The sequence below is a fragment of the Sciurus vulgaris genome (genome assembly GCF_902686455.1).
Source record: "Sciurus vulgaris genome assembly, chromosome: 9".
In the NCBI taxonomy this organism is placed as follows: Eukaryota; Metazoa; Chordata; class Mammalia; order Rodentia; family Sciuridae; genus Sciurus; species Sciurus vulgaris.
Genome location: NC_136469.1, coordinates 82122530 through 82147909, shown reverse-complemented (window position 1 = coordinate 82147909; position 25380 = coordinate 82122530). Strand labels below are relative to the sequence as shown.

Sequence of the window (25380 nt, the reverse complement as noted above, 5' to 3'; positions counted from 1 at the left end):
TCCTTGTTATGTTAGGTGTGTGTTGAGATGTGTGTCCTCTGTTCCAAAGGCCGCTGTCCCTTTATGTGCTTTAGAGCCTTGTTTCTTCTCCCATCTATGCTCATGGTGGAGACATGGGCCTGGAGGTTTTCCCTTCATCTGCTATCTATTCACTCAAGTCTATTTTCCTGTCACTTGTCCCTCCTCCTCATGTCAATGGGATATCACTGTGGCTTATAAGTGCTGGACCTGTAATCACATCATTTTTACTTGTAGGATTAGTTTTGGTCTCTGGGAAGTTGTTGATCCATTACTTGGCAATGAGAGAAGAAAACTGGAAAGCCTGAGAAACTCAAAAGAAAATTGCTGTTCTCTTTTCTTCCTCCTGCCTGAATCACTTGCTTCATGATAGATAACTCCAGAGGTGCTTCTGTGAAATCCATTCAGTGCTCTGGCTTCAGCTTCACATTTCAAGGCCCCAAGTGACCTAGATCCATGTGTAATTTACAAATTTATAATAACATATTTATAACATTTTAAAAATCCTAGGCATGATAGTAAGTATTTTATTCGCATTATATTCCATTTAATTTTTTTTTTTTTTTTTTGGTGAGGGGGGTGCTGAAGATTGAACCCAGGGCTTTGTGCAGGCTAAGCACACCCTCATCCACTGACTTTCACCCCTAGACCCTCATCTAATTTTTAAAACAGCCCTATGCAGTAGGTACTGTTATTATCTCCACTTTACAAATGAGGAATCTGAGGTTAAGAAGTTAAACCACTGACTGGCAGTGATTTAGCTAAATGGTATGGGTGAGATTTGAATCCACATGTCTGCATTCAGTCTAAGAATAATGCTCTTTTTAAATCCTAATCTTGACAGCCTCAAAGGACAATTGCATGCTGGCAGGGTTCATTGTATGAAAGTGTTATTCCTGTGGAGTGATTGGGCTGACTGCCTTTGAGATATACAGTAACAAACCATATCATTACAGAAAAACAAAAGCCAAAGACTTTCCCCCACTTGCAAATTCAAATAATCTCAATCTGCCTTGCTGATGCCTTTCTTTTCTTTACTTTCTTTTTTTTTTTTTTTTTTTGTACCAGGGATTGAACCCAAGAGTGCTTAACTGCTGAGCAACATGCCCAGTCCTTTTTAGTTTTTATTTAGAGTCAGGGTCTCGCTGAGTTGCTTCGGGCCTTGCTAAGTTGCTGAGGCTGGCTTTGAACTTGCAACCCTCCTGCCTCAGCCTCCTGAGTGGCTGGGATTACAAGTGTGTGCCCAGTTTGCTGAAGTGCCATTTACTTCTAGCATTCTTGCTGTTAAAGTTAGTCTTTCTCTTTCATTCTTGTCTCTTCCCCTTTCTTCCCCACCCCCTCTCTTCTGGTTTTTCTTTTTTTCCTGCTTATATGCTCCCTCTCCTTTCAAGAATGTTCCAGTATATCTTCTTGGTGGGAGTTTCAGGTGCATACTTGAATTATTGATCGTTACTGGCCTGTGTTTTATGGAATAGATTTGTGGAGAATTTTCTCAGGGGGCATCATCTGCAATTATTAATGACCATTACCAATTGATCTGAGAAGGGAGCTTAGAAACATTTGGGCTGCTTCTTACCAAACTCAGGATACTCATGTATACATAAGAGCATTGGAGGGAAGGCATTCCAGGCACCCTGTTGGTGCACCCATGTCAGGAGCCCAGGTCATATGCAATAATTTTGTCATGGGCCCTAGAAAAGCATTTTTAAAAAAAAATTTGGGTATCCTAAAGATAGAAATTTCTGTTCTGTTTTTCTCACTACTGTGCATTCCAACCAGATTGTATCTCAAGGGCGGAACTGCTGCATAGGGTCGGGCAGGTTGTACTCTGCGCAACTGTAGAGGAGGCCATTTACCTTTCTATCTAATTAAATGTAGAAGTCCAGACTGAGGTATACAGTTGATTCTCATTATTTTTTGTAGTGAATAATTAGCAACTACTGAACTATTGCTATTAGGGGAAATGTAGGTTTGAGATATTGTGGGCTTCTGATCTCAATATTTTCATCAGCTGATCAATATGTAATCTTGTTTTATGTGTGCTTTTGTTTAAAGACATTTAATATATTGTTAATTTGTTAACATTGAACTCACAGCCAGCCACACTGTAGCTGAGCCTGGATGAGGTGTACCTGACCCATGTATTTTCTCTGTATGATACTTCACAGCCTTCTGTACTTAGGAACACTACACAGTACTTCAGCACTGTGTGGGGGCCACGTTCAATAGTCATATCCCCCCCCAAAAAGCACAAAAAATGAGAAGAACATGGCACTTAAATAGACTGCACAAAGGACACTTGTCTACAGTGGAAGAGCTGAAACAAGGGGACTTTTGCCTTGCTGGAGCTCGGCTGGTGACATTTCCCCCAGCTCTGTGCCTGCCTGGCAATGCCTGTGAATGTGCTGTGTCGATTTGAGGGCTACAAATAAGTTTTAGCCAGGAGATGGATCCCCAGATATGGGATCCACAAGTAATGAGGATCAACTGAAGTTTTCATAAATGAAGAACTGGGAGTACCAAAGGAGGACTGAGCAGAGACTGATCTTAAGGGAAGTGGGGTGATAGCGCATTAGAGCAGGAAGCACCCTCAGACACCAGCTGGTCTAACCTCTTCAGTGCTTGGGTAAGAAGGAGGCTCAGAAATGAGGCAGCTTATTGGAGGCCACAGTCCACAGGCAGAGCAGACCTTTGACCTGGAATAGCAGTTCAGGAGAACTCGAGTTTGGATATCCCACACCAATACCCAGCCCCATCCATGTGCCCCTGGAAGGCTCACCACAGGACTTCCTGGAGCTGTCTTGCTGCAGAATCGGAAGGGCGGGGAATGATGACACTAAATAGCTCTTCCGAGAAGGGGCTCCCTTCCCGGAGGAGAGGCCCAGCACATGCAGGGCTGAGGCCATTAGCACTGGGCCATCTGGAGGAAGTCCCTTCTCTGCAAGAACAGTTCTCCTGAGGAGCCAGAGCCACTGTCACTTCTCAAATCCTGCCCCAAGAAGCCTCTCAAGTTAACTATCTGGCTATGTTTTTTTCTGAACCTAAACACAACCAGACTATATTAAGTGGCTTCTGTAGTCCTTTTTAAATTTTTTTTGGGTACTGGGGCATATTGAATTCAGGGACACTTGACCACTGAGCCACACCCCCAGCCCTGTTTTGTATTTTATTTAGAGACAGGGTCTCCTCACTGAGTTGCTTAGTGCCTCACTTTTGCTGAGATTGGCTTTGAACTTGCTGTCCTCCTGAGCCTCAGCCTCCTGAGCTGCCTGGATTACAGGCATACACCACCATGCCCAGTGTCTACAGTCCTTTGATTCATATTTTCTCCCTCAGCTAAAGAAAAGATGCAAAACTCACATGGCAGTCTAATACCACCGTCCTACACAACAGAGTAAAATGTCCAAAGGCCCTTTATAGGCCCTGATGGTTCTGGAGAATTATTTAAATCAATAATTCTTCCTTATTAAATGTTAAGTAAAATGATTTCTTTAATTATATATGTGTATCTGTATGTTTGTGTGTGCCTATAAATATATATACATATATATTCTTTCCAGCATCAAGAATGGAAGAGAATGTGAAGCTTTTCATGTTGAAGAATACAGATTTATTTTATAAATTTTTGTAATTTATTTTATAAATTTTATAAATAAATTTTATAAATAAATTTTGTAATTTATTTTTATAAAATTTATTATTTTATAAATTTTTGTAATTAATATTTTAACTACTAATTCTGCTTTTACCCCAAAGAGGTGTAAGATTTCTACTTAAGATTAATTCATCTAAAGTGATAACAGTGTCTTCTCTTGGAAATGGAGGTGATTGATGAGGGAAATGTCAATTACTGTCCGGGGAGGCTGGATTGGTGCTCCAAGGGGAAGTGCCCCCCAACCGTGTGTGTCCCCTTGGCATTGATGGGTACCTGTTCACTCATTCTGTGGAGAAGAGATGAACTTGAGCATGTGTGTGACAATGTGCATAGTGTAAGAGCAGGTGCTTTATAGTTAGGGTGAACTGGGTTCTAAGCCTGCTCTCTATGCTTCTGAGGTTTTATCTGTTAAACAGGAATTGTAGCATGAAACTCACTAGATTGAACAATTAGCATAGGTAGTAGAACAAAGTGCTTGGTGCCATGCTTGGTACTTATGGAAGGCCTGGCAAAGGTATTTATTGGTAGTAGCAAGAGGTTCAGGTCGTTATTGTGGGCCTGGTGTGCTTGGTGTGCACTGTCTTAGTCGAAGGGAGGAGCTTCCAGCCCTAGGCTCCCCCACCAGGAACTTGTTGCCCTTCTGAAGTGGTCTCAGGCTGAGGGGTGATTCTTTTGCCAGTCCTTTGCAGACAACTTCACTTCTAGTTTTATTGAGATGTCAAACTGCCCCTCACTTAACCACACAGCTGCTCTCGTTTTGAGTAGCAATAGTGACTGTCCCATCCAGTGAACACCACTCTTGTTCATATTTTAATTTTACCTGAATAAAGGGCTTAGCTAAGAAAAGGAACAATGACCATAGCTAGCAGCTTTGGTCCAGGGTAAGAACTGAATTGTCTATGAAGGGCCTCATGCCAATATTTGGTAAGGATGTGGTCAGAGGATGTGGAAAAAGTAACCCAGGGATCAGCAGTCTTACAGATAAGCTTGAACTTTCATCTAGGAAGTGTGTAGAGGAATATATCCGGAGGGTGATGCAATTTCTTTTAGCTGAATAGTCTTGCAGTCTATTTTCATAATCAGGATTGATTTTTCAGCCTTGATAAAAAAATTACAACTATTATATAATAATTCCTTTCAACCTACTACTGCATGTCTCTGGACATGTGACTTAATCTCTTTCAGCCTGTTTCTCTCTCTGAAGGTGGGGAATATTTTTATTTATTTATTTATTGTTTGCTTGTTTATTTATTTGTTCTATTTAGTTATACATGACAGCAGAAAGCATTTTGATTCATTGTATACAAATGGAATACCACTTTTCATTTCTCTGGTTGTACATGATGTAGAGTCATACCATTTGTACAATCATACATGTACATAGGGTAATGATGTTTGTCTCATTCCATCTTCTCTCCTTTCCCCTGCTCCTTTCCCTCCCCTCATTTCCCTCTACACAATCCAGCATTCCTCCATTCTTCCCTTACCCACCACCCCCTTATAGTATCAGCATCCACTTATCAGAGAAAACATTTGGCCTTTGGTTTTTTGGAATTGGCTTATCTCATATAGCATACTATTGTCCAACTCCATCCATTTACCTGCAAATGTCATAATTTTACTCTTCTTTATGGATGAGTAATATTCTATTATATACATACATACATATATATATATACCCCACAGTTTCTTTATCCATTCATCTACTGAAGGGTACCTCTGTTGGTTCCACAATCTAGCTATTGTGAATTGCTATAAACATTGATGTGACTGTGTCACTGTTGTGTGCTGATTTTAAGTCCTTGGGGTACAAACTGAGAAGTAGGATAACTGGGTCAAATGGTGGGTCCATTTCAAGTTTTCTGAGGAATCTTCATACTGCTTTCCAGAGTGGATGCACCAGTTTGTAATCCCACTAGCAATTTATGAGTATTCCTTTTTCCCCACATCCTCGACAACACCTGTTGTTGCTTGTATTCTTGATAATCACCATTCTAATTTGGAGTGAGATGAAATTTTAGGGTAGTTTTGATTTGCATTTCTCTAATTTTGAACATTTGCTGATCGATTGTATATCTTCTGTGAAGTGTCTGTGCAGTTCCTTAGCCCATTTATTGCCTGGGTTATTTGTATTTGTATATTTGGTGTTAAGTTTTTTGAGTTCTTTATAAATTCAGGAGATTAGTGCTCTATCTGAAGTATATGTGATAAAGAGTTTCTAGTGGGGAATATTTTTAGTACCTATCCCTAGGGTTCTGAGAATTAAATGAGAAAATTTGTGTATTGAAGATGAGTGTATATGAGAAAATGTGAAGCTGTAAGCTAGCATGGTGCTTGCCTTGAATCAGAGTAAGCATTTGATAAATCCAAGTTGATATCGTTTCCGTTGTACTATGGTTTTAATAATTAAAAAAGCTCAATCTTCCTTCATCTTAAATAAATAAATACTGAATACTGAGGATGTCTCTAATTTCTGGAAACTGGGATTCATAAGCAACTATTGTGTGTCTGTGTGAGGGCAGGCATGTATGTGTTAGGTCTGCACATCTATGCATTTAAGTTAGAATGCTGTAGCTCAAGATGGCTCACAACATTGGGCTCTCAGTCTTGCCTAGTTTGGGAAAGTCCTGCCATATTTTTTGAAGGTAAGCATTTACCCCCCTTGGAAAGAATATATTGCCTTCTGTAGACAGTCACAGGGCTGACTTCAGGCAGGCTGCCAGACAGTCATTGACCCCAAGGACCAAGAAGCAGGGTCTTGGGATGTGACTGCATAACAAGCAAGGATACAGAAGAATAAAGAATGAACTTGGGACATAATAAAAATGAAAACTTAGCAGACTATTGATTGAGCAGGGAATTTTTGACCGGGTGGGTGATAAAATCAGTTCCTGACATTTTTCTCCTATTTTATATTTGGGCTCCCCCTCAATCCTTTGTACCATAAAACAAAACAAAACAAAACAAGCCAAAAACAAACCGAGAGAGAGAAGACTGGGAATTGCAGAAAATAACTAGAAACTAAGGAACGGAATTAAACAAATTGTTAAATTTAAAAATTCAATTAAAAACTCAGCGAATGGCTTTATGGTAGATTTGGCATCACTGAAGAGAGTAGTGAACTGAAAGAACAGAAGAAGACAGCCTGAAGATAGAGAGCAAGAAGAAAGAAGACTGCCAAGAACAGCAAAGATAAAAGCGTAAGATCCAGCAAAAAGTTCAGCACTGTGTAATCAGTGCCCTGAGAGAGGGACATGGGATGGGAAAGCCACATGGGAAGAGAAACTGAGATACGTTGAATGCACACTCTGAACCCAGCGTAGAAGTATCACCTAGCAGGAATTATCCTTTTCACATAAAGGTGAAAAAAGATGTTTTCAGATAAACAAAACTGACAGGACTTCTCAGTAGCTCAAGAGTAAATGCCATACCACAGGTTGTTTTTTAGGCAGTGGGGAAATTATCCCTGATGGAAACTCAGAGGTACCAGAAGAGATGGGGAGTGATAAAAAGGATAAATGTGTAGGTGAAGCCAAATGATTGTTGACTATTAAAAAGGTAATTAAAAATACATACAAAGTTAAAATATGCAACAAATGTAGAACATAATTTGGGAGAGGGATAAACCAAAAAAAAATGTTTTGTGGTCCTTTTTTTTTTTTTTTGTAAAAAATGGTTTATCAGTTCCATTTTTGTATAAAACATGGGAGAAACCTAGCCAATCAACACACAACTGTCACCACATGAAAAGGTACTTTATTAAACTTCGAGTCTAAGAACATACAAATGTTTCTTTTTTTGGTATGTCTACAGGCATTGTCTATGCCTTTCCATTTAACTGTTTTTAAAAATTCCACATATCCCCATTGTTATCTTCTGTTTCAGTTACAGTACAATGACGGGGAGGAAGAGGGTCAGTGAAAAACCCTCTAAGCCGTTTTCTGCTGTCCCTTCTTTCCAATCAGAGATTTGTGGATATGAGGGATCACACTACCCCCAGCTATGGTAGCCTTGATAAGAGAATCCAACTCTTCATCACCACGAATTGCAAGCTGCAAGTGACGTGGAGTGATAAGCTTTACTTTAAGATCCTTGGAAGCATTACCTGCCAGCTCCAGCACCTCAGCAGTGAGGTACTCCAGAATCGCAGCACTATAGACGGCAGCAGTGGCACCCACCCGTCCGTGGCTTGTGGTGCGAGTCTTCAAGTGTCTGTGGATACGGCCCACGGGAAGCTGTAGTCCAGTTCTTTGTGAGCGAGACACTGCCTTGGCCTTGGCCTTCCCACTATCCTTTCCAGCTTTGCCTCCAGCCTGTAATCCCAGTGACTAGGGAGGTTGAAGCAGAAGGATCACAGGTTCAAGGCCAGCCTCGGCAACTTAGCAAGGCCCTAAGCAAGTTAGCAAGACCCATGGTCTCGACCACCTCTGCCTCTGCTGGGCCGCGTGACCACCCGCTGCTGCCCTGCGCCGCCGCAGCCGCTCTCCACTGTGGTCCTTACAATGTACAGGAAGTAAAAATTATATGGGTTTAGACTGAACTTTAATATATGAAAGACGCATGTCCTAGAGTAACAACTAGAAGAATGTTTTACCAACAAGCAAATAAATGGAAGGAAATAGAAGATTAAAAATTCTTCACGCATCCAAAGTAAGGGGATATAAAGCAAACACTAAAATGGAAAATTGAAACAAATACATTTTTGATTCCATTAGATATAAAATATTAAAACCTCCTCTCAAAAAATGAAGATTATCAGATTAGAAAAATAAAGTCCTAACTATATAATACTTTAAAGAAACACATATTGAACATAGGATTTAAAAACACTGAAAGTAAAAGGTTGGCAGATGAGATACCATGCAAACATGAACTTTTTAAAAAAAGCCAATATTACTATGATATCCTAAAGCAAGAAGAAATCACTAACATGGGCATTACATAATGTGAGTCAATACACTAGGAAGATGCATTACTTTTAAATGTGTCTATACCTAATAACATGACTTCAAAATATATGAAGCAAAAATTAACAGGAGAAATAGGCAAACCTACAGTCACAATGGGAGACTTTAATATATTCTTCTCAATAATTGATAGGTAAGTGGACCTCCCTCCCCGCCAAAAAATCAGAGGATTTAGAACTTTTTAAATTAAATGCCTTGACCTAATTGACGTTTAGTATTAGAATGGTACATTCAACAACTTTAAAACACACGTTTCTTTTAAGGGCATATTGTACAATAGCCAAAAATAAACCTATGGCAGACATAAAGCAAGTTTTAGTTTTCAGAGAATTAAAATCTAATGAGTATACCTCTGAGTACTGAGAAATTAAGCTAGAAATCAATACCAAAAAGTACTTAAAAATTTCCAGAATTTTTGGAAAAAGTCAAAAAATTTTTTTGACAATTGGTCAAAGAAGAGAAGGTAGAAAACATTTTGAACACAGTGATAAAATACTATGAATCACAACTAAATCACTGACTACAGGGAAACTTATAACCTTAACCATACATCTAGGTAGGAAAATACATATGTAAGTAAAATAAAAAGACTAAACAATCTCAAGAAGTATGGAAAAAGAATAATAAATGAAACCCAAATAAAGCAGAAAAAATAATTAGTGAAGCACAGATATTAATCAAACAGAGACAAACATGCAATGCTAATCTCTTTGGAAAAGACTAGAAAAGTAGATAAACCTCTAATTAGACTGTATTCCCTGACTTTGGAAAATTATTCTTTGGGTCAAGAATACATTCCAGAATCAACATTTCTGCTTTATCATCATCTTTTAATTTTAATCTTTTTCTTCCTGTTATTTTTAAAAGTTAGTGTGTGTATATGTGTATGTGTGTGTGCACACACGTAGTGGTTATAAAAGAATGCTTGTATTTTTGTGGCACCTTTATTCTTTCTTGATCAGTTCTAAAAAAGGAATAGCTTTTTATTTTTTCCATTGTGAACTGATTTATTTTCCTTGAAGAAAACATATATATGTAGAATGAAGAAAAGAAAGTTTACTTGAAAAATTTAACTGCCAGATAGCAATTGTTATTAATATATAGTTGGCTTTTTATTCTGCCTCTGAGGATCCAAGCAGTTGTGGGTTAAAAGTATTTTTTAAAATTGCATCTGTACTGAACATGTCTAGACCTTTTCCTTGTTATTATTCCCTAAACAATACAATGTAATGACTATTTACATAACATTTAGATTTCATTAGTATTATAATTAATCTGGAGATTAAAACATGGAGGAGGATGTGCACAGGTTATAAGCAAAGAAGACACCATTTTATACGAGGCACTTGAGCTTACTTGGATTTTGGTGCCTTCAGGTGTTCCTTAAAATTAATCCTTAGTGCATTACTAAAGTATGATCACATATTTTTTGAGCCTTTCTTTTGGTTTACAGATTGACATTAGGTTCACAAAAATGTAATCAATGTGTAGTCTGTTTTATAAATTTTTTCACTTAACATCCTATGATGAGTATTTTTCCATATCATTAAATATCTTTTTGCAGAATTATTTTAGTGACTGCATAAAATTTCATTGTATGCATGTCCTGTATTTTATTTGAATGTATCTATAACTTGTGTTTGAACATTTAAACTGCTTGCAAACTTTTTATGATTATAAACAGTGCTATTGATAAATATTCTTTTCACTAAATCTTTATGCACATCACTGATTATTTCCTTAGGATAAATGCCTGGAAATGAAATTGCTGAAAGGAAAAAAAAAAAAACATTCATTTTTCATTTAACAATTTTATTGTCATAAGTAACAGTGTTTAAGAATGTCCATTTCTGATACTATCTTCAACATGAGGCATAACATTTATAATGTATGTTAGTCAGCTTTACGTGGCTATCACAAGTACCTGAGATAGTCAACTTCTAAAGAAAAAAGGTTTATTTTAGCTCATGGTTTTAGAGGTTCCAGGGCATGATTTGTTGGCTCTGTTATTTTGGGCCTGTGGCAAGGCAGTGCATCATGGCAGGACCATGGGCAGAACAAACTAGCTCACCTTATGACCCAGGAGCAAAAGAAAGAGGAAGAGGAAGGGGCTAGGGTGCTACTATACTCTTTGAGGGCATGTTCCCAATAACCTGAAGAGTTCCCATTAGGCCCCACCTCTTAAGGACTGCCACCTTTCAATTAGTGCCATAAGGTGAGGAGCAAGCCTTTAGTACATGGACCTTTGGGGGACACTTATCAAAACCATAGGAGTAGGCTTCATTTTAACCTGTTCAGAAAATGTCAAAGTTTCTGAAAGGATGATGTTGTGGGGCATTGAAGTGAGAGAACTTTTGTGTATGTCCTACTATGGGTAGATAGCTCATGGAAGGGCAGTGATTGGAGTAAGGCCATTTGTGTTCAGTGCTTTTCACAGTTAATTATTATTATTCTTATTCTTGGTACTAGGGCTCTAACCCAGGGCACTTTACCACTGAGATACATCCTCAGTACCTTCCCACCCTTTTTGAGACAAGGTCTCACTAAGTTGCAGAGGTTGTCCTTGAACTTCTGATCCTTCCATTTCAGCCTCCTCACAGTTAACTCCTAAGAGGCCTTCTGGGATGGAAGTTATAGATAAGCTGAGAGAGGTGAAAATGTGATTATTTTTTGTTGATTTTCTTATTTCCTTTATTATTTAATCATCATTTCTGTTTTCATTTTAATTTAACTTATGGTCACATAGATGCCCAACTGTAATCCACCTGAGAGATAGGTACACTGTGGTCAAGGAAGGTTAGAGAACCCAGTGGAGCTATTGGAAGCTCAGAATTTACATTGTAGTCACATGTGGGTCTGTTTGGAAAGTCAGAAGTCAGTGAGCTCAACAAACATAATTTATAAAGTACTTCAAAGTTTACAAAGTTTTTCATATTTTTCTTGTTGAAAAAGCTATGTAAGAACTACATTAAAAGAGATGTTTAAAAATCACCCAAAACCCAAAGGCAGTAGCACAACTAAATTAAATAATTTTAATTGCTATGTTCATTTTTTTTTTTCCCCCTGTGGTGCTGAGGATTGAACCCAGCTTGTGAGGCAAGCACTCTACCAACTGAACTATATCCCCAGCCTGCTATGTTCATGTTTATTGCTTGAAAAAATAATATTTATAATCTTAAAATTCAAATAGTAATGCAAGACAGAGCGAAAACTAGGTAATCCCCTGGACAAATTTTCCCACTCTCCATAAGCAACTGCTTTGAGTACTTTTCAGCTGTTTCTTTGGGCATTTTTGTCTATGTTGAAAACTAACATTTTTTCTGCTATTTCATGTCTTTTTTAGTAATAGTTCACATCATTGGTTGCCATAGATGATTAGAATGTAGTTCTTTTATGTACATACTCCACGAATGCTCTTCCTTCATATTCCATAACACTGTCCTTCTTCCCCTTCATCTTCTCCCAATATAATTTTTAGGATGTTTTATTTTGGAAAATTATATTCAAACAAGTCGTGAGAGCAGTGTAGTGAACCTCCATGTTCCCACCTCAAGCTTAGATAGCTTATTAAGTCACACTCAGACTTATTTTAGCCCAATCTACTACCTTGCTGGCTTTTTGAATTCCCCTAAACTGAATATTTTGAAGCAATTCCTACAATTTATCCTTTCATCTCTAAATAATTCAGTATGTGTGCTCCCAACATAGTTCTATCATCATTTTTTATTAAATCAATTTTTAGTGTTGACTTTATTATGACCACATGAATATTGATCATAGGTTCATTGATTGCTTGTCTAACTTTGGGATTTTGAGGAATTGATAATTGTGTATGGCTGTTTGGTTGGTTTTCTAAGTGTCTATCATAATTTATTCCTAAACACTCTATCTGAACTCTAATGTTGATCTCAATATGCTCAAATGCATCAGGTAATCTGTCAGTTCTATTTCCCCTGGGAGACCTCTATTTAGCAGTTATCCAGAATCCTGCCCCAATCTTTCTGGGTTGTTTTCTAGGTTTATGAATAGCCGTTGTCATAAGTATATAGTAAAGGGATCCCATGCCCTGTAATTATGGAAAATGTATGTGAATTGTTGTGTTGACTCCTTTTTACCTTCTGTTTTCTCTGGTCCCTCTTTCAGGATCACATGTCTATATTTTCTATCTCCTCCTTCTTCTCTTCTTCCTTCATTTTTCTCTCTCACTTCCTTTCTCTCACCCCCAATAGATTTGGGATGCACTGGATGAGCCATCTCATTCTAAAGTCTTTTTCTCCTAATTTTGAAGTCTTTAATTTTTTTTGTTTTTGTTTAACTTTCTGGGGTGTTACCCTAACTTTATCTTCCATCATTTTTTTTTAAGATTCAAAGGTGTTTTCTTTCTATGATCAATTTAAAGAAAATTCCTCCCAATTCTTTCTCATTTCTTCATTGTTCCTTTTTTTGTTTCATGATTGCAATATCTTCTCTGATCTTTTTGAAAATCTCAATTACAATTTTTTTTCAATTACAATTTGAAAAAAGATTTTCTTTTAAAATTTTCTTCTATTCCATGCATTGTGTCTGCTTCTTTTATCTGGTCTCTATCTTTTGTTAGTTGTTAGTCAGCTTTGCTTATCTACTCACATTTATTAGTGAGACATTAAAAAGGTGACTGGTAGTTCCATTTAAATGGGTAGTCTTTGTCAATTCTTAGGTGGGTGATCTGGTCAGGTGGGAACTCAACCATATCATTGTAAAGAACCCCCACATGTCAACCTTTAATATAGCCATCGTTTTTATCAAAGTGGAAAATATGTAGTTTTCTGCAAAGGGAGCCTGGAAGCCAGTATTTTAGGGAAATGGAAAGGGGCTGGTGATATCATTGAGTAGCCAGATTTTCACTTCTCTTTTTTCAGGAAGATGATTCACTCCCTCCTTCAGCTGTGCTTGCTCCCTCCCAGATCAGAGCACCTTCCTTATTGTCTGAAGAGGGTGAATTTTCAGTCTTCCATCAGGGTTGAGGTGGAGGGTCACAGGTATCTAATTGCTCTAATTTTTCAGCATCTTCTGGGTTGGCCATGCTTTAAAGGTATTTAACAAAACTGAGAAACCTGAAATGTCAGTCACTGCTTGTCCATTTGCCCTGTTTTTAAAAACTGTATTGTCATGTGCTGTTGGTGCCTGCTCTTCTCTACACATGTATACTTTATTCCTTTTCTTTCATTTTACAGAAACTTCAGGTAAAGAATGAGATAAATACTTGTTCCATCTATATTTCATAAAATTCTTATTTAACAGTTTTTATTTTTGCAGTCAACTTTCCAAAGCACCTGCTATACAAGGAGGCAAAGTTAGAAAGGGAGAGAAGAGAAGGAAAAGGAAAGTTCTAGAAGGCATGGTTTCTGTTGAGGGAGTGTTCCTAAAACTTGTGCCATAGATTTCCTATGGGGAATAAAATCAGAAATTGAATGAGGGCTTTAATTTTATTACTGGGGCCTTTGGAAATGTGTGGTCATAGGTGGATCTGCAAAATAAGAACAGCAATATTTGCTGAAGAAACATTGGTGAACTTTTACTCAATATAACAAATATTTACTACCAAATGAATCCCCAAAGTCATTTTTCATCTTTTAACCAGAATTTTTTCCACTTTCTGTCTTGGCTATATCAAATAAAGGGTTAAATTTCTTTTGAATTGAATGGAGAGAAGAATGAAAGTATTTTCATTTCCATTATGGTTTATTCTGCCCTTCTAGTAAGTTTTCAATCTCCAGCCAAAAATTGGATCTCACATTCATTCGCTTATTCACCCATTTATTCACTTATTATTTTCACTTGTTATTTTTCTTTTAATTTCCAGATGAGGATTACTTTCTTAGAAGATGATTATGACTTAGTTATTTAAGGTGGTTCAGGTTGTTTTCATCATTATTTCAGTACAGACTCATCAACCATTTGTATGTGGTGTTTTGGTTCCTTGGAATCAAAGTTGAACAAGGGATGATTTTTATCAGCTTGAAGAATTCATAGTCTTGAGGCTGGGGTTGTGGCTCAGTAGTAGAGCACTTGCCTAGCATGTGTGATGCACTGGATTTGATCCTCAGAACCACATAAAAAATAAAAAAAAAAAAAGATAAAGTTTAAAAAAAGTTCTTTAAAAAAAAGAGTTCATATTCTTGTGAAAAGCTGGCCTCCATTTAAAGAAAGAAAGGCATCATGAATTGACAAAACAATTTTGCCCGGGTAGGGAAGGGACAGTTTTGGAGCTGAACTCAAGTTCAAATAACTTTGCTAATACAAAATGGTAAATCAGTGGGCTTCAGAATCTTGGCTTTGAGACTAGCTTTGCCATTTTTAGTGTATGAGGGGAATACATGGATCCTCTGTCTCACTTTCTCCAGCTATCAAATGGACATTATAATGACACTCATCACATGTTGGGTTAAACATAGCAACACATTTGAAATACTTGGCTCTGAGGAAAAGGACCAATTAAAGAGTAGCTTTAAGGCCAGTAGTGAATGTCAGACAAGGGTCTTGAGCTTGCATTCTATCTCTAACTAATTGTTGGTTGATAAAATATGGCCTTTTGCTTTAGTTTTCTCATATTTAAGACTGAGATATTATGTCTTATGGAATTGCTTTGAGAATTGTGTGAAATGGGATGACGTGAGCAGCTCTATAAAGTGTTTTGGATAGACATTATTAAGATGAGGGGGGATATGAAAAATGGTGGAATGAGACAGACATTATTACCTTATGTACGTGTATGATTACACGAATGGTAGAAATCTACATTGTGTACAACCATAGAAACAAAATTATGTACTCCATTTGTGTACAAAGAATCAAAATGCAGACTGTAAAAAATTTTTTTAAAAATTAAAAAAAAAGATGTTAGGGAAACATCTGGAAGTGCATCCTGAGCATGTGTCCCAGGAAAGCTGAGCCCCATAGCTTTTGTACTCAGTAAGCTGCTCTTTGTGGTCCTCTCCTGGGTTGGGGTTCTCTTGAAAACCTCAATCTCATGGCTTATAGTGAGAATTTTTCTGACTTGTGCAGGTAGTCCAATCTGATGGTGACCTTGGAAATAAATTAAAAGTTGAAAGCAGCTACCTTGCCTGGAACTGTAGGTGATAAAAATATCATTTCTTCACTCTAAATTCCCAAACCTTCTCCTTTGCAAAACATGAGAGTAGCTTTAGAAATTAAGAGTTATTTGGGATTTTGGTTTGCTTCTTTAGAAGAATTGAGAAATGATTTCTTTTTTTCCCTCCCATTGGTGAGTAATATGCTAATGGAGACTCACAGAATCATCTACTTCTGGAACTGAAAAGCAGCTTAGGGACCATCTGATTAAAATTTTTAATTTTATTGATGAAGAAATTAAGCTCAAGAAAGGCTGTTACTTGTCCAAGACATAAAGCTATTAGCTAGTGAAGCCTGAGAACATAGCTAGGTCTCTGCTTTTAAGCTGAAACAACATTGTATAATAAAAGAACTCAATATAATATTATAATTGAATATTTTGAATGCTCTTTAACCAGTGGCAATCCAGAATAGATAAGTTAGAATCCATAGAGTTTTCTAAACAAGTTTGTTGAAATTATGTGAGAAAATTTGAAAAAATTAAATTCATCAGTGAATTGGGGTTTAGTAAGCGTTCTTGAGTTCTAAATTAACACTCTAATTTTCATATGCTACAAAGCTATTAATTATGTATCTGTTCTTAATTATTTATCTCAAAATGTATCTAAAGGATCACATTTCCCTGTTTGAAGAATTCTGGTGATCACAGCTGCTTATTTGTGAACTACAGTCACAAAAGCTTGATAATTTGACCAGACAGACACTCAGTGTCTTAGGTGCCATCTTTACCAGGATCCATCATTCTTTTCTCAGTGGCATTTATTGTTATAAATGTGAATATGCAAGGTTTTGAAAAGTATCATTGAAGTGTAAGAAGGCATGCACCAGCAAAATGCATGTGACATTTGTTTTATCTAGAGAAAATGAGCCATTTTCCTGATTGGCAGTAGAAGGGTCCCAACTCTCCTATGCAAAAATTTTCTTTCGAATATGGGCTTTGACCAATAGTTTCTTTTAAAAACTCTCAAAGAATATAATTCATACTCTTTTTTGGGGGAGTGGGGAGGACTCTTTCAATATTGCTGTTTCTTTGCATGCAGTTCTATTGCCCTTTTCTACTTTAGCTTTCCCCACAATCCTGGTAATAGCCTGATCCTGGAAATGGCGGAATGGGGGCAGTGCCTGCAGGCCCACAATGAGGGCCATGCTTTGGAGAATTGACCCAAGGGCCTCCGCATCCTTGGCAGCAAATGTAGAATTGGCTTTTGAACATCTGACTTTGTATTTGTGTTTATTTCCTCCTTCTCCATCTTAAGTTCTGTTTCTGAGCAGTTCACTTTTCTCAGATTTCTATATCTTTTGGTTACATTTGAAAACTGTTATAAGGGGCTGGGGAGATAACTCAGTTGGTAGAGTGCTTGCCTTGCAAGCACAAGGCCCTGGGTTCAATCCCCAGCACCGCAAAAAAAAAAAAAAAAAAAAAAAAAAAAAAAAAAAAAAAACCTGTTATAAGGCTAATGCATTCTTATAGTAAAAAGATTCTAATAGAGCAAAAAGTTCAGCGTACTGTTTTGTTTTCTCTTCAAGCTGACTGTTTACAGGAAACACCATCTGTTGATTCTTGGGTCTCACTCTCAACATTTTCCTTGTGAACACACCCATGTTTGTATACATATCTACACATTATTCCTTAAATGTGAGCGTAGTACCCGTGTGTAGTATCCATGCAGTTTTTTTGGTACTGGGGATTGAATCCAGGGACACTTAACCACTGGGCCACATCCCCAGCTCTTTTACCTATTTTATTTAGAGACAGGGTCTTGCTGAGTTGCTTAGTGCCTTGCTGAGTTGCTGCAGCTGACTTTGAACTTGTGGTCCTCCTGCCTCAGCCTCCTGCATCTCTAGGATTACAGGTATGAGCCACTGCGCCTGGCCATGCAGTTCTGTACCTTACCTTTTCACTTAATTATATGTTTTGGAGATCTTTTTGCTTCACCCCATACAGCTAACTCATTCTTTTTGGTGGCTGGGTAGTGTTCCATCTTAGGGATGGCCCATTATTTATTGATATTCTCATATACTCTCCCATCTCCCCAGACAGCACATCTCCTGACAGGCATTTAGTCAGTTTCTCACTTACACTCAAGTCATCTAGAGTACTGTTTTCCAACCCTGAGAAAGCAAGCTGGTGAGAGCCTGGGAGTACAGTTAACTGTCACCATCTGCACCTCCTGTAACTCTGGCGTATGAGGGGTTGTGCGTATTTGTGTATTTGCCAAAGTCAGAGCTGCGGTGGTGGCTCCAAGAGGCAGTGGAGCGTGGATGAGTGGAAGGTTGGGTACATCAGTGGTGAATCCGTAGATTGGACATAATGAAGCAGAAAATCAAGGTACTGTGCTGTCAGAATTTTCAAGGTCAATGATGCTGCTCACTCTCTTTTCAAGTCAGGTTAGCACAGGGGCTGATTCCAGCAGCTTTGCGTGTTTTCTTAGACAGGATGAAGGTCTCGGCTTGTAAAAGCCCATCTCAGGAAGAGAGTGCCGATTCCCAAAGGAAATTGAAATGTCAGTTTTAGCCTGCCTTCAAGCAAGAGTGCTAAACTTTGGACAAGATAAGTAGTTTTCAAACTTCTTTTAGAAAGGGAACCTATTTTTCAAACAAACTCTCCTTGCTATTTCCAGTATATAAAAGGGATAAAAATGGAACTGCAGGGTTTAGGTTGAGTTGGGGATCTGGTTGGTCTTCCCCCAATAATTCCAATGACTTGGCATCTTCCCCAAACATAGATCGAAAGATAGCGAGCTAGATAGCATTTCTTTTCAACCAAGTTGTTATGATTTTTATCTTTCTTTGTCTTCAAATAGAATTTAGATACTCTGAAGGGTTTCTGCTTTGCTTATAATTTCAAGGAGGAAATATCTTTCTGCTCCTTTTTTGAAGAACCTGATTTTAATCACAGGGCAGTCTGTTGGTTAAAGATAGGATAAATCCCTTTGGTTAACTTTTAGCTACTAAAGGAAAAGTTAAAAGTTTGTGAACTGGAGAAACTGGCTTGTAAGGGCAACAAGTCTTCCTACAAATTCCAAAGCCTGTGAGATTGATTGCTTTAAGTGTTTGCTCCAGCCAAATGATTAACTAGGACCCTGAAACTGGGACCTCTGAGAAGTGATTTATGCTCTGAGTACAGAGAGGATGTTTGCATATACCACTGGATTTCTTATTGAGGTCTTTTAAACATTGTTTATCTTGGGGACACCCATTGCTTAGAGCATTTTAAAATCTTTTTGTGTTTTATTGTCTTATGCTAGAGACCAAGGCTGGCTTTAGAGTATCTATTGAGTTTAATTGATCAGGGTTTTTCTAGGGAGCCACTAAATCTGTGGGAAAGTTGCTTCAAATTTTCTGAAAATTTTTAGCACTGCCAATGAGGTAGTGGATTTTATGATTAATCAGTTTTTCTAACTGAAGAAAGAAATGCTCACAAACATTGAATCATACTATAATTATTTGGGATTTCAAAAATGAAATGTGTCTTGATCAAAGCCAGAGCCGCTTTTATGGAACTTTCTTGCTGAAACCTCTCATACCTTACACTTTTATTGTGGATGGAAAGCTCTCATTTTCCCACACTAAAACAAGAATCTTCATTTAAAAATGTTTACTGAGCACCTACCATGTGCCAGTCAGGGTCATGGGGATATGGAACTGAATAGAGCAGACACAATGGACTGCCCTCAGTGGACTCTCATTCTAGTTCTTGGTAGCTAGTTGTTAAAAAAAAATCTGGTGAAAAGTCATCTGTTCCACCCTCCTCAAAATGTGTCTGAGGGAGTCAGATGGCTTCAGGGAGTAAACCTGCAATTTTGGCAGGGAATTTCATCTGTGCATTCAGGGTAAGGCTAATGGAACGTGAAGATCATAGTCTTGTTCTGGGAATGACCACAAATAACACACAGGTTCTCAAAATGTGCTGCTATTACTTACCTGTAGATGGAAGCGTAAGACATATTAAAAACACCTGTTCCTCTACATGTAATACTTTCAGTGGTGATTCTCTCCTAATAGGGAGTGGGCATCAGGGGATCCGAAGACTAACTGAGGGGACCATCCTTTCCTCAGCTCCCTAGAGCTATGGGGTTGTAAAGCCTTTGCCTTTCTTATCCATCCTTAGAACCAGCTGGAGTATGAAGGCCTAACAGGTGACCAGAACCTTCAAGAATTCTTACTCCTTTTGGGGAAGGTATTTTAATTTTTGTTTTCTATTGCACTAACCATGGATGGATGGAATCATACTTGGTCAACCACTCTTCAGAAAAGGACTGATTCTAAGTGACAGCTCCAATGTCGAACCAGTATGTGCATTGTTCCTTCCACCTATTCTGTGTCACATCACAGTACAATTTCTTGTACTATACTGCAGCATTTTAGAGAATAAACAGCAACATTGCCATTAAGGGAGGTTGAAATCTGTGTGCAGATTTGAACTGGCATCTTTTCTGGTGAATTCCTGTGTGTTTGGAACACTGTCCTTTGCGTGGATTCTGGAAAAGTCCATTGTATCTGAAGGCAATTTTTCTGCCCTATTCACAACAAAGGCAGGTAGGAGGCTTGACTGGCTTAGGCAAGAGTGCATGAGTTTCTTTCCAATGTGCCTTTGTGGAGGCCTGTGGGTTGCTCATTCCAGGATCTAGGAAGAATAAATTATCTTCCAGTTTTAAATTGGATATACCTTTTAATTTAGAAGTAATTGCTCTTTCAAATTATGTATGTGTATTTTTTCCCCAACCAGAGGTGTTTTCAAGACCCTTCTCTTGCACTCTTTTTGCTTGTTCCTCATATCATGTAGACTGATTGTTTTGTATATAATAAATCTTCATAAATATTTGCTGTTTGAAAGTGGCCCATAACTTACAGATAATGACAGATTCTGTTTTGGAGAGTTCAGTGATTCCTTCTACAGACAACTGTGGAGGTCTTACTCTATGCTGAAGAACCAGTGGGAATAATTTGCTCCTTTGGTTGGATTTAAATCCCATGTGCATATATGAATGTGATGCAGTGAATTTCACCTTTATGTATATCTATAATGTACTCATTAAAAAAAAAGCTATAAATAAATGGAAGAAAGACCAGAAGAGTTCTGGAAGGGAATCTGGGGGAGGGGGAGGGAGGAGGAGAGGAAAGGGAGAAGTACTGGGGACTAAAGTGGAGCAAATTATATTCCATGCTTATATAATTATGTTGAAATGAACCCCCCATATCATGCATAATTATAATGCATTAATAAAAAAATTAAAAAATTAAAAAACAAATCAGGTTCTTCGTGGTAATGCATTGTATATGATATGACTATAAATGGATATGGTCTCATAACTTGTAGTTGTGTTCTATCAACTCTCCAGTCTTGCTCACTTTACTGCCTAAATATAGCACAGAGCTCTCCCTCCCTTTCTGTCCTCAACCACCTGGTGTAAGCTTCAGCTTCCACTGTTGTTCACTTGGATTGTCACTGTGACTTAACCACAGTCCATATTTCCATTGTGCTCCTGTCCACCCATGGTAACCCTCTGGGCTCTTCTACATTGAGGCTACAGTGGTCTTTCTAACCTGAAGACTGGTCATAGCCCTAGAGGGATTTTTCTGTGGCATACAAGACCTACTGATAGCATTGTATCCTTAATTCCAGCCCCACTTTGTGTTCTGTGGATGTCCAGTGACAGTATCAATTAGACCATGAGTTCTATAAGGACATGTATGCATTAACTCTTTGACTCTCTGGAACCCAGAATAGTGCCCAGAATATATTTGGGTTCCAAAAGTTTTGTAGAATTGAACTGAGTTATGTTCACCCTCGGAAACTAACTAGATTTCAGCTTGTTAGCAATTCAGATTACTTCACCTTCTGTCTAATCCCTTAAATTCTTATTTGATGAAGTCAGCATTGTTTGTCAAAGCACTTTGTGCAATGGAAAATAGATATCTTTTTCCTCGTACTGCTAAACAAAGCTCCAGAAATGTTTTTAGAACATTTAGCAGTTGAAGGATATTAAGATTGTCCATTGCTTCATCAAGTTGTCCTCCTCATCTGATATGGCAGGGTGTTATTAATTTCCAAAATAACAGAAAGGGGGAGGAGAGCAGCCTGAGAGTCTCCCACACACTCTGTTCTTCTTCAGCATATCTTTTACCTCTTAGTTATCTCAAGAATAGAATGTGTAAACCAACTTAAAAGAAAAACAACATTGATTCTAGCATTTACCAAGTGATATTTAACCAAAGTTTATGGACCTAGTGTTATTTCAAGATCTTTTTTGCTCAATTAGATCAGACACTTTAGAAATCTCTGAAAATTCTTCATTCTTTTGTTGAGTAAAGGTTTTGCATCCTAACAAAATTGGGTATTGCAGATCATTCACTGATTTGCCTTCTTCACAGACACTTCTAATTTATGGGCTGTTTTTCTTTCTCTTATTTCATGAGGCAAAGAGACTGCATAGATACGTGTGCAGCTAAAAATGGTATGTCCTTTTATTTAGACGTGACCCTGCTCACTACTGGGGTTCGTATCTCTAGTTGTGTTTTGAGGAAATACATGACAGTCTATTGATCTCATTCTCCTGAATAGTGTGCACTTTAGAGGCACAGAGATAATCTCTGCAAAGAAGAGGAAATCGAGGCTTAGTGGATTTAAGTAATTTGCTCAAGATGACCCTCATCTCTGTCAAAACCCATGGGATTTTATGAAGGTCTTACAAGGAAAAATAACATTATGAGGAACTAATATGTACCCATTATTCGGCTTTAAATGCTATCAACATTTGCTTGTTAAGGCTCATTCTTCAGTCTTGTACTTGCTATATACCTAACCAGTTCCACAGAAATTCAGTTGACATTGAGAAACAGAAAACACTAAATTTCTTTTTAGTCCATTTTAATTGCATTCATGTAATTATGTGCATGACCATTTTAACTCATTTTTCTTGTTATTCTTTCAAAAAACAAAGCTAAGAAAATCTATTTTTAATCCCTAAAGGGGAATAAAAAGCAAAATTAAGAAAACTGGAAATTTTAGCAGATGGGTAATTAAAAAGCAAAGAAAGTCAAATTATCTGAGATTTAGTACACACGTTTCCATCTACTGAGAATGTGTATTTTATTTGGGATATTAAATATACTCACTCCTGGAGTATCTAGCAGCAGATGGCTGACTTTGTCTCTGGGTCTTCTTCACTCTGTGATCTCAGGCTTCCTTCTACCATTTCCCTGGTGCAGTAAGGAACAGCAGTATGGAGTAGCAGCCTGTGAGATTTTCCTTTCATAATTTGCATTGGTTTTGGATGAGGCATTAAATTGTTTTGATTACTCACACTGCTTCTCTGTTATCTTCTCACAGATAATAAAACATTGAATTGGGTAGTTGCTTTAAACTATAAAATCCTTGAGACCACTGCTTGTCATTTTTGTGTCCCCAGCACCTAGGACAGAGCCTGAATCCCAGCAGGTTCTTAGTGAGCCATGGCTGGAGTAGAACCACCCAAAGTCTATATGTCCTGGGTTAAGCACATCCATGTGATTGCTGAATTTTAAACTGGGTTAATATCACCTGAACAAAGCCTTTTTTTTTGGGAGCATATGTTTCATGTAAGAACAATATTATTATTAAATTATTAAAAATATTGTGAAAACTGAGAAAATTAAACTGATCTAATTTTATACTAAACACATTGCCAAGAATAAAGTAAATAGGATAATTTGTAATGAAATGGGAAGGAGAGCAAACACAGTCTAAGGGAGAGAGAGAGAGAGAGAGAATCTAGCTAGAAAGAACAGTTATTTTTCAGAGTGATTATTTCTGTTGTGACCTTTTCTTCACGTTAGCTGGTGATGCAGTCACTTGCTTTCTCTAACTTAGAAACAAGTGGCGTTCTAGAAGCTTATTTATAATGCCCTGCATTTTAAACACAGCGCTTCATGTGGTCAGAATGAAGTGTGTCATTCTGCTTGTTCCATGCTATCTTTTACATCTGAGCAAACGTACCTGGCTTACTTTCCCAACTTCCCCCTCTTTTTTCTCTGTACAGGAAGTTTGGTTGAGTTTCTCGTGTAGGGTGAAATCCATGGACTTGTACAGAGTCGGTGAGTGGGCCATCAATGGGATCTCTGTTAGCTCATTTTTCATCAGGGAGATAAATTTCTTTCCCAAAGCAGTGATCTCGAAGAGTTGCCAAGCAGCTAGAGTTAAAAAAAAAATACACAAAACCCAGGAAACAACGTAATTCTTTCATGTGGCGATCTCTCCCTTTGTGTTCATTATGCTTGTTGCTGGCTGACCAGTTCTGAAATAGAGTCCGTGGGTTCCTTTGCCTTTGGCTGTTTCTGGGCTTTTGGAATCTTATTCAAAGCTTGGTTCCAAATAATCATCCACTGACAGCATTCAAAGGGTGGAAGTGTAAGACTCTTTTTGTAGGCTGGGAGTAAATTGAAAAACTATAGAAGTTCATGAAACATTTCTTAGGTCTGCTTTTTTGTGTCTGCTTAGCACATGTAAGACATTCACAAAGCTTTTATGTCCACATCTGAACTTGTGTGTTCTTTTTAAAGAATACACAAAGTCCTCATCTTTTTTGATAGCACTATCTCTCTGACATGATGTAGAGTGATGACTTAAAACTCTTAACATATTTTCCTCAGATCTTCAGCAAGGCTAGTATGGAACACGTCAATTAACACAATTTGGTTTCCATCTGCTTAGTTTTGTGAATATCTCTTTCGTACTCAGAACTAGCTCCCTTGACCAGAGGAAACACCGATGCCCACCACTTCAATGAGGGTTTTTCTTTTTTAAAAATTTTTCTGAGTACTTGAATTTGACTTGCGTGTAAGATTCCCTAAAGAAGCAGTAGTTTTTCCATTACCTAAACAAGACACTATCCCCAGGTAGCTAAGGCAGTCTAAAAAATGTCCTCTGTTTCATGAAAGCCTTTCAGATGATTGAATTGAATCTACTGATTCGAAATGTTACTTATTTGTGAAAACTGCCTGTCATTTTTGGTAACTAGGATGAATGTGATTTCAGCTCAACTGTTTTCCCATCAGAGTGCCACTCTGATGATTGTTGTCCTGTAGCATCGGTGCGGACAGTGTGCGAGACCTCCTGTCGGGGCTCATGCTGCAGTGTCCATCTCCTTCCTAGGGCATTGTCCTCTCAGGTGCTGGAGCCCAAAGTCAAGGTGGGAGGTGGCCACGCACTCCCCTGCCTGACCTCTGGGTCCCGCAGCCCTTCCTAGGATGGCCTTCACAGCCATCCTCTCTGCTCCAACCACTCTGCAGAAGTTTCCCCTTTTAAGCTCTGCTGACTGAAAAGAGTGATCACCAGCTATGGTGCCCAAGAAGCAGTTTATGAATTAAAGTCCCATGACAAAATAGAAATCGACAAGCAAAATAGTTCTTTTTCATCTTGAAATCATATTGCACATAGGTTTTTTAGGCCTGCTGTAACATATGTGCTCACGACAAATGGTCCTTGGGTTCTTTTGAATTCTCCTCTTTGTAGCAAAACTAAGTTTTTCTTTACTTTATTGAACCTCACATGACTTCCTTTCCTAGAGTAGGCTAGGAATCTCCTGTCTAACTATGTCACTACTGTTCTAGTCTTTAAATCTCTTACTG

The 25380-nt window shown here is 38.0% G+C and overlaps 2 protein-coding genes across 2 annotated transcripts in view; one reads left to right on the top strand and one right to left on the bottom strand.

Moving 5' to 3' along the window:
* Positions 1-25380, top strand: part of FRAS1 (Fraser extracellular matrix complex subunit 1) — a 436825-nt gene that overhangs the window by 56753 nt on the left and 354692 nt on the right. The gene's annotated exons all lie outside the window — the stretch shown is intronic.
* On the bottom strand, positions 7353-25016 carry LOC306669268 (histone H2A.V-like; the record flags this gene model as incomplete). The annotated part of the gene is made up of 3 exons (XM_079153122.1): positions 7353-8001; positions 23750-23943; positions 24974-25016. The coding sequence occupies 3 exons, from the start codon at positions 25014-25016 to the stop codon at positions 7603-7605; spliced, it is 636 nt and encodes a 211-aa protein (XP_079009248.1). The 3' UTR covers positions 7353-7602.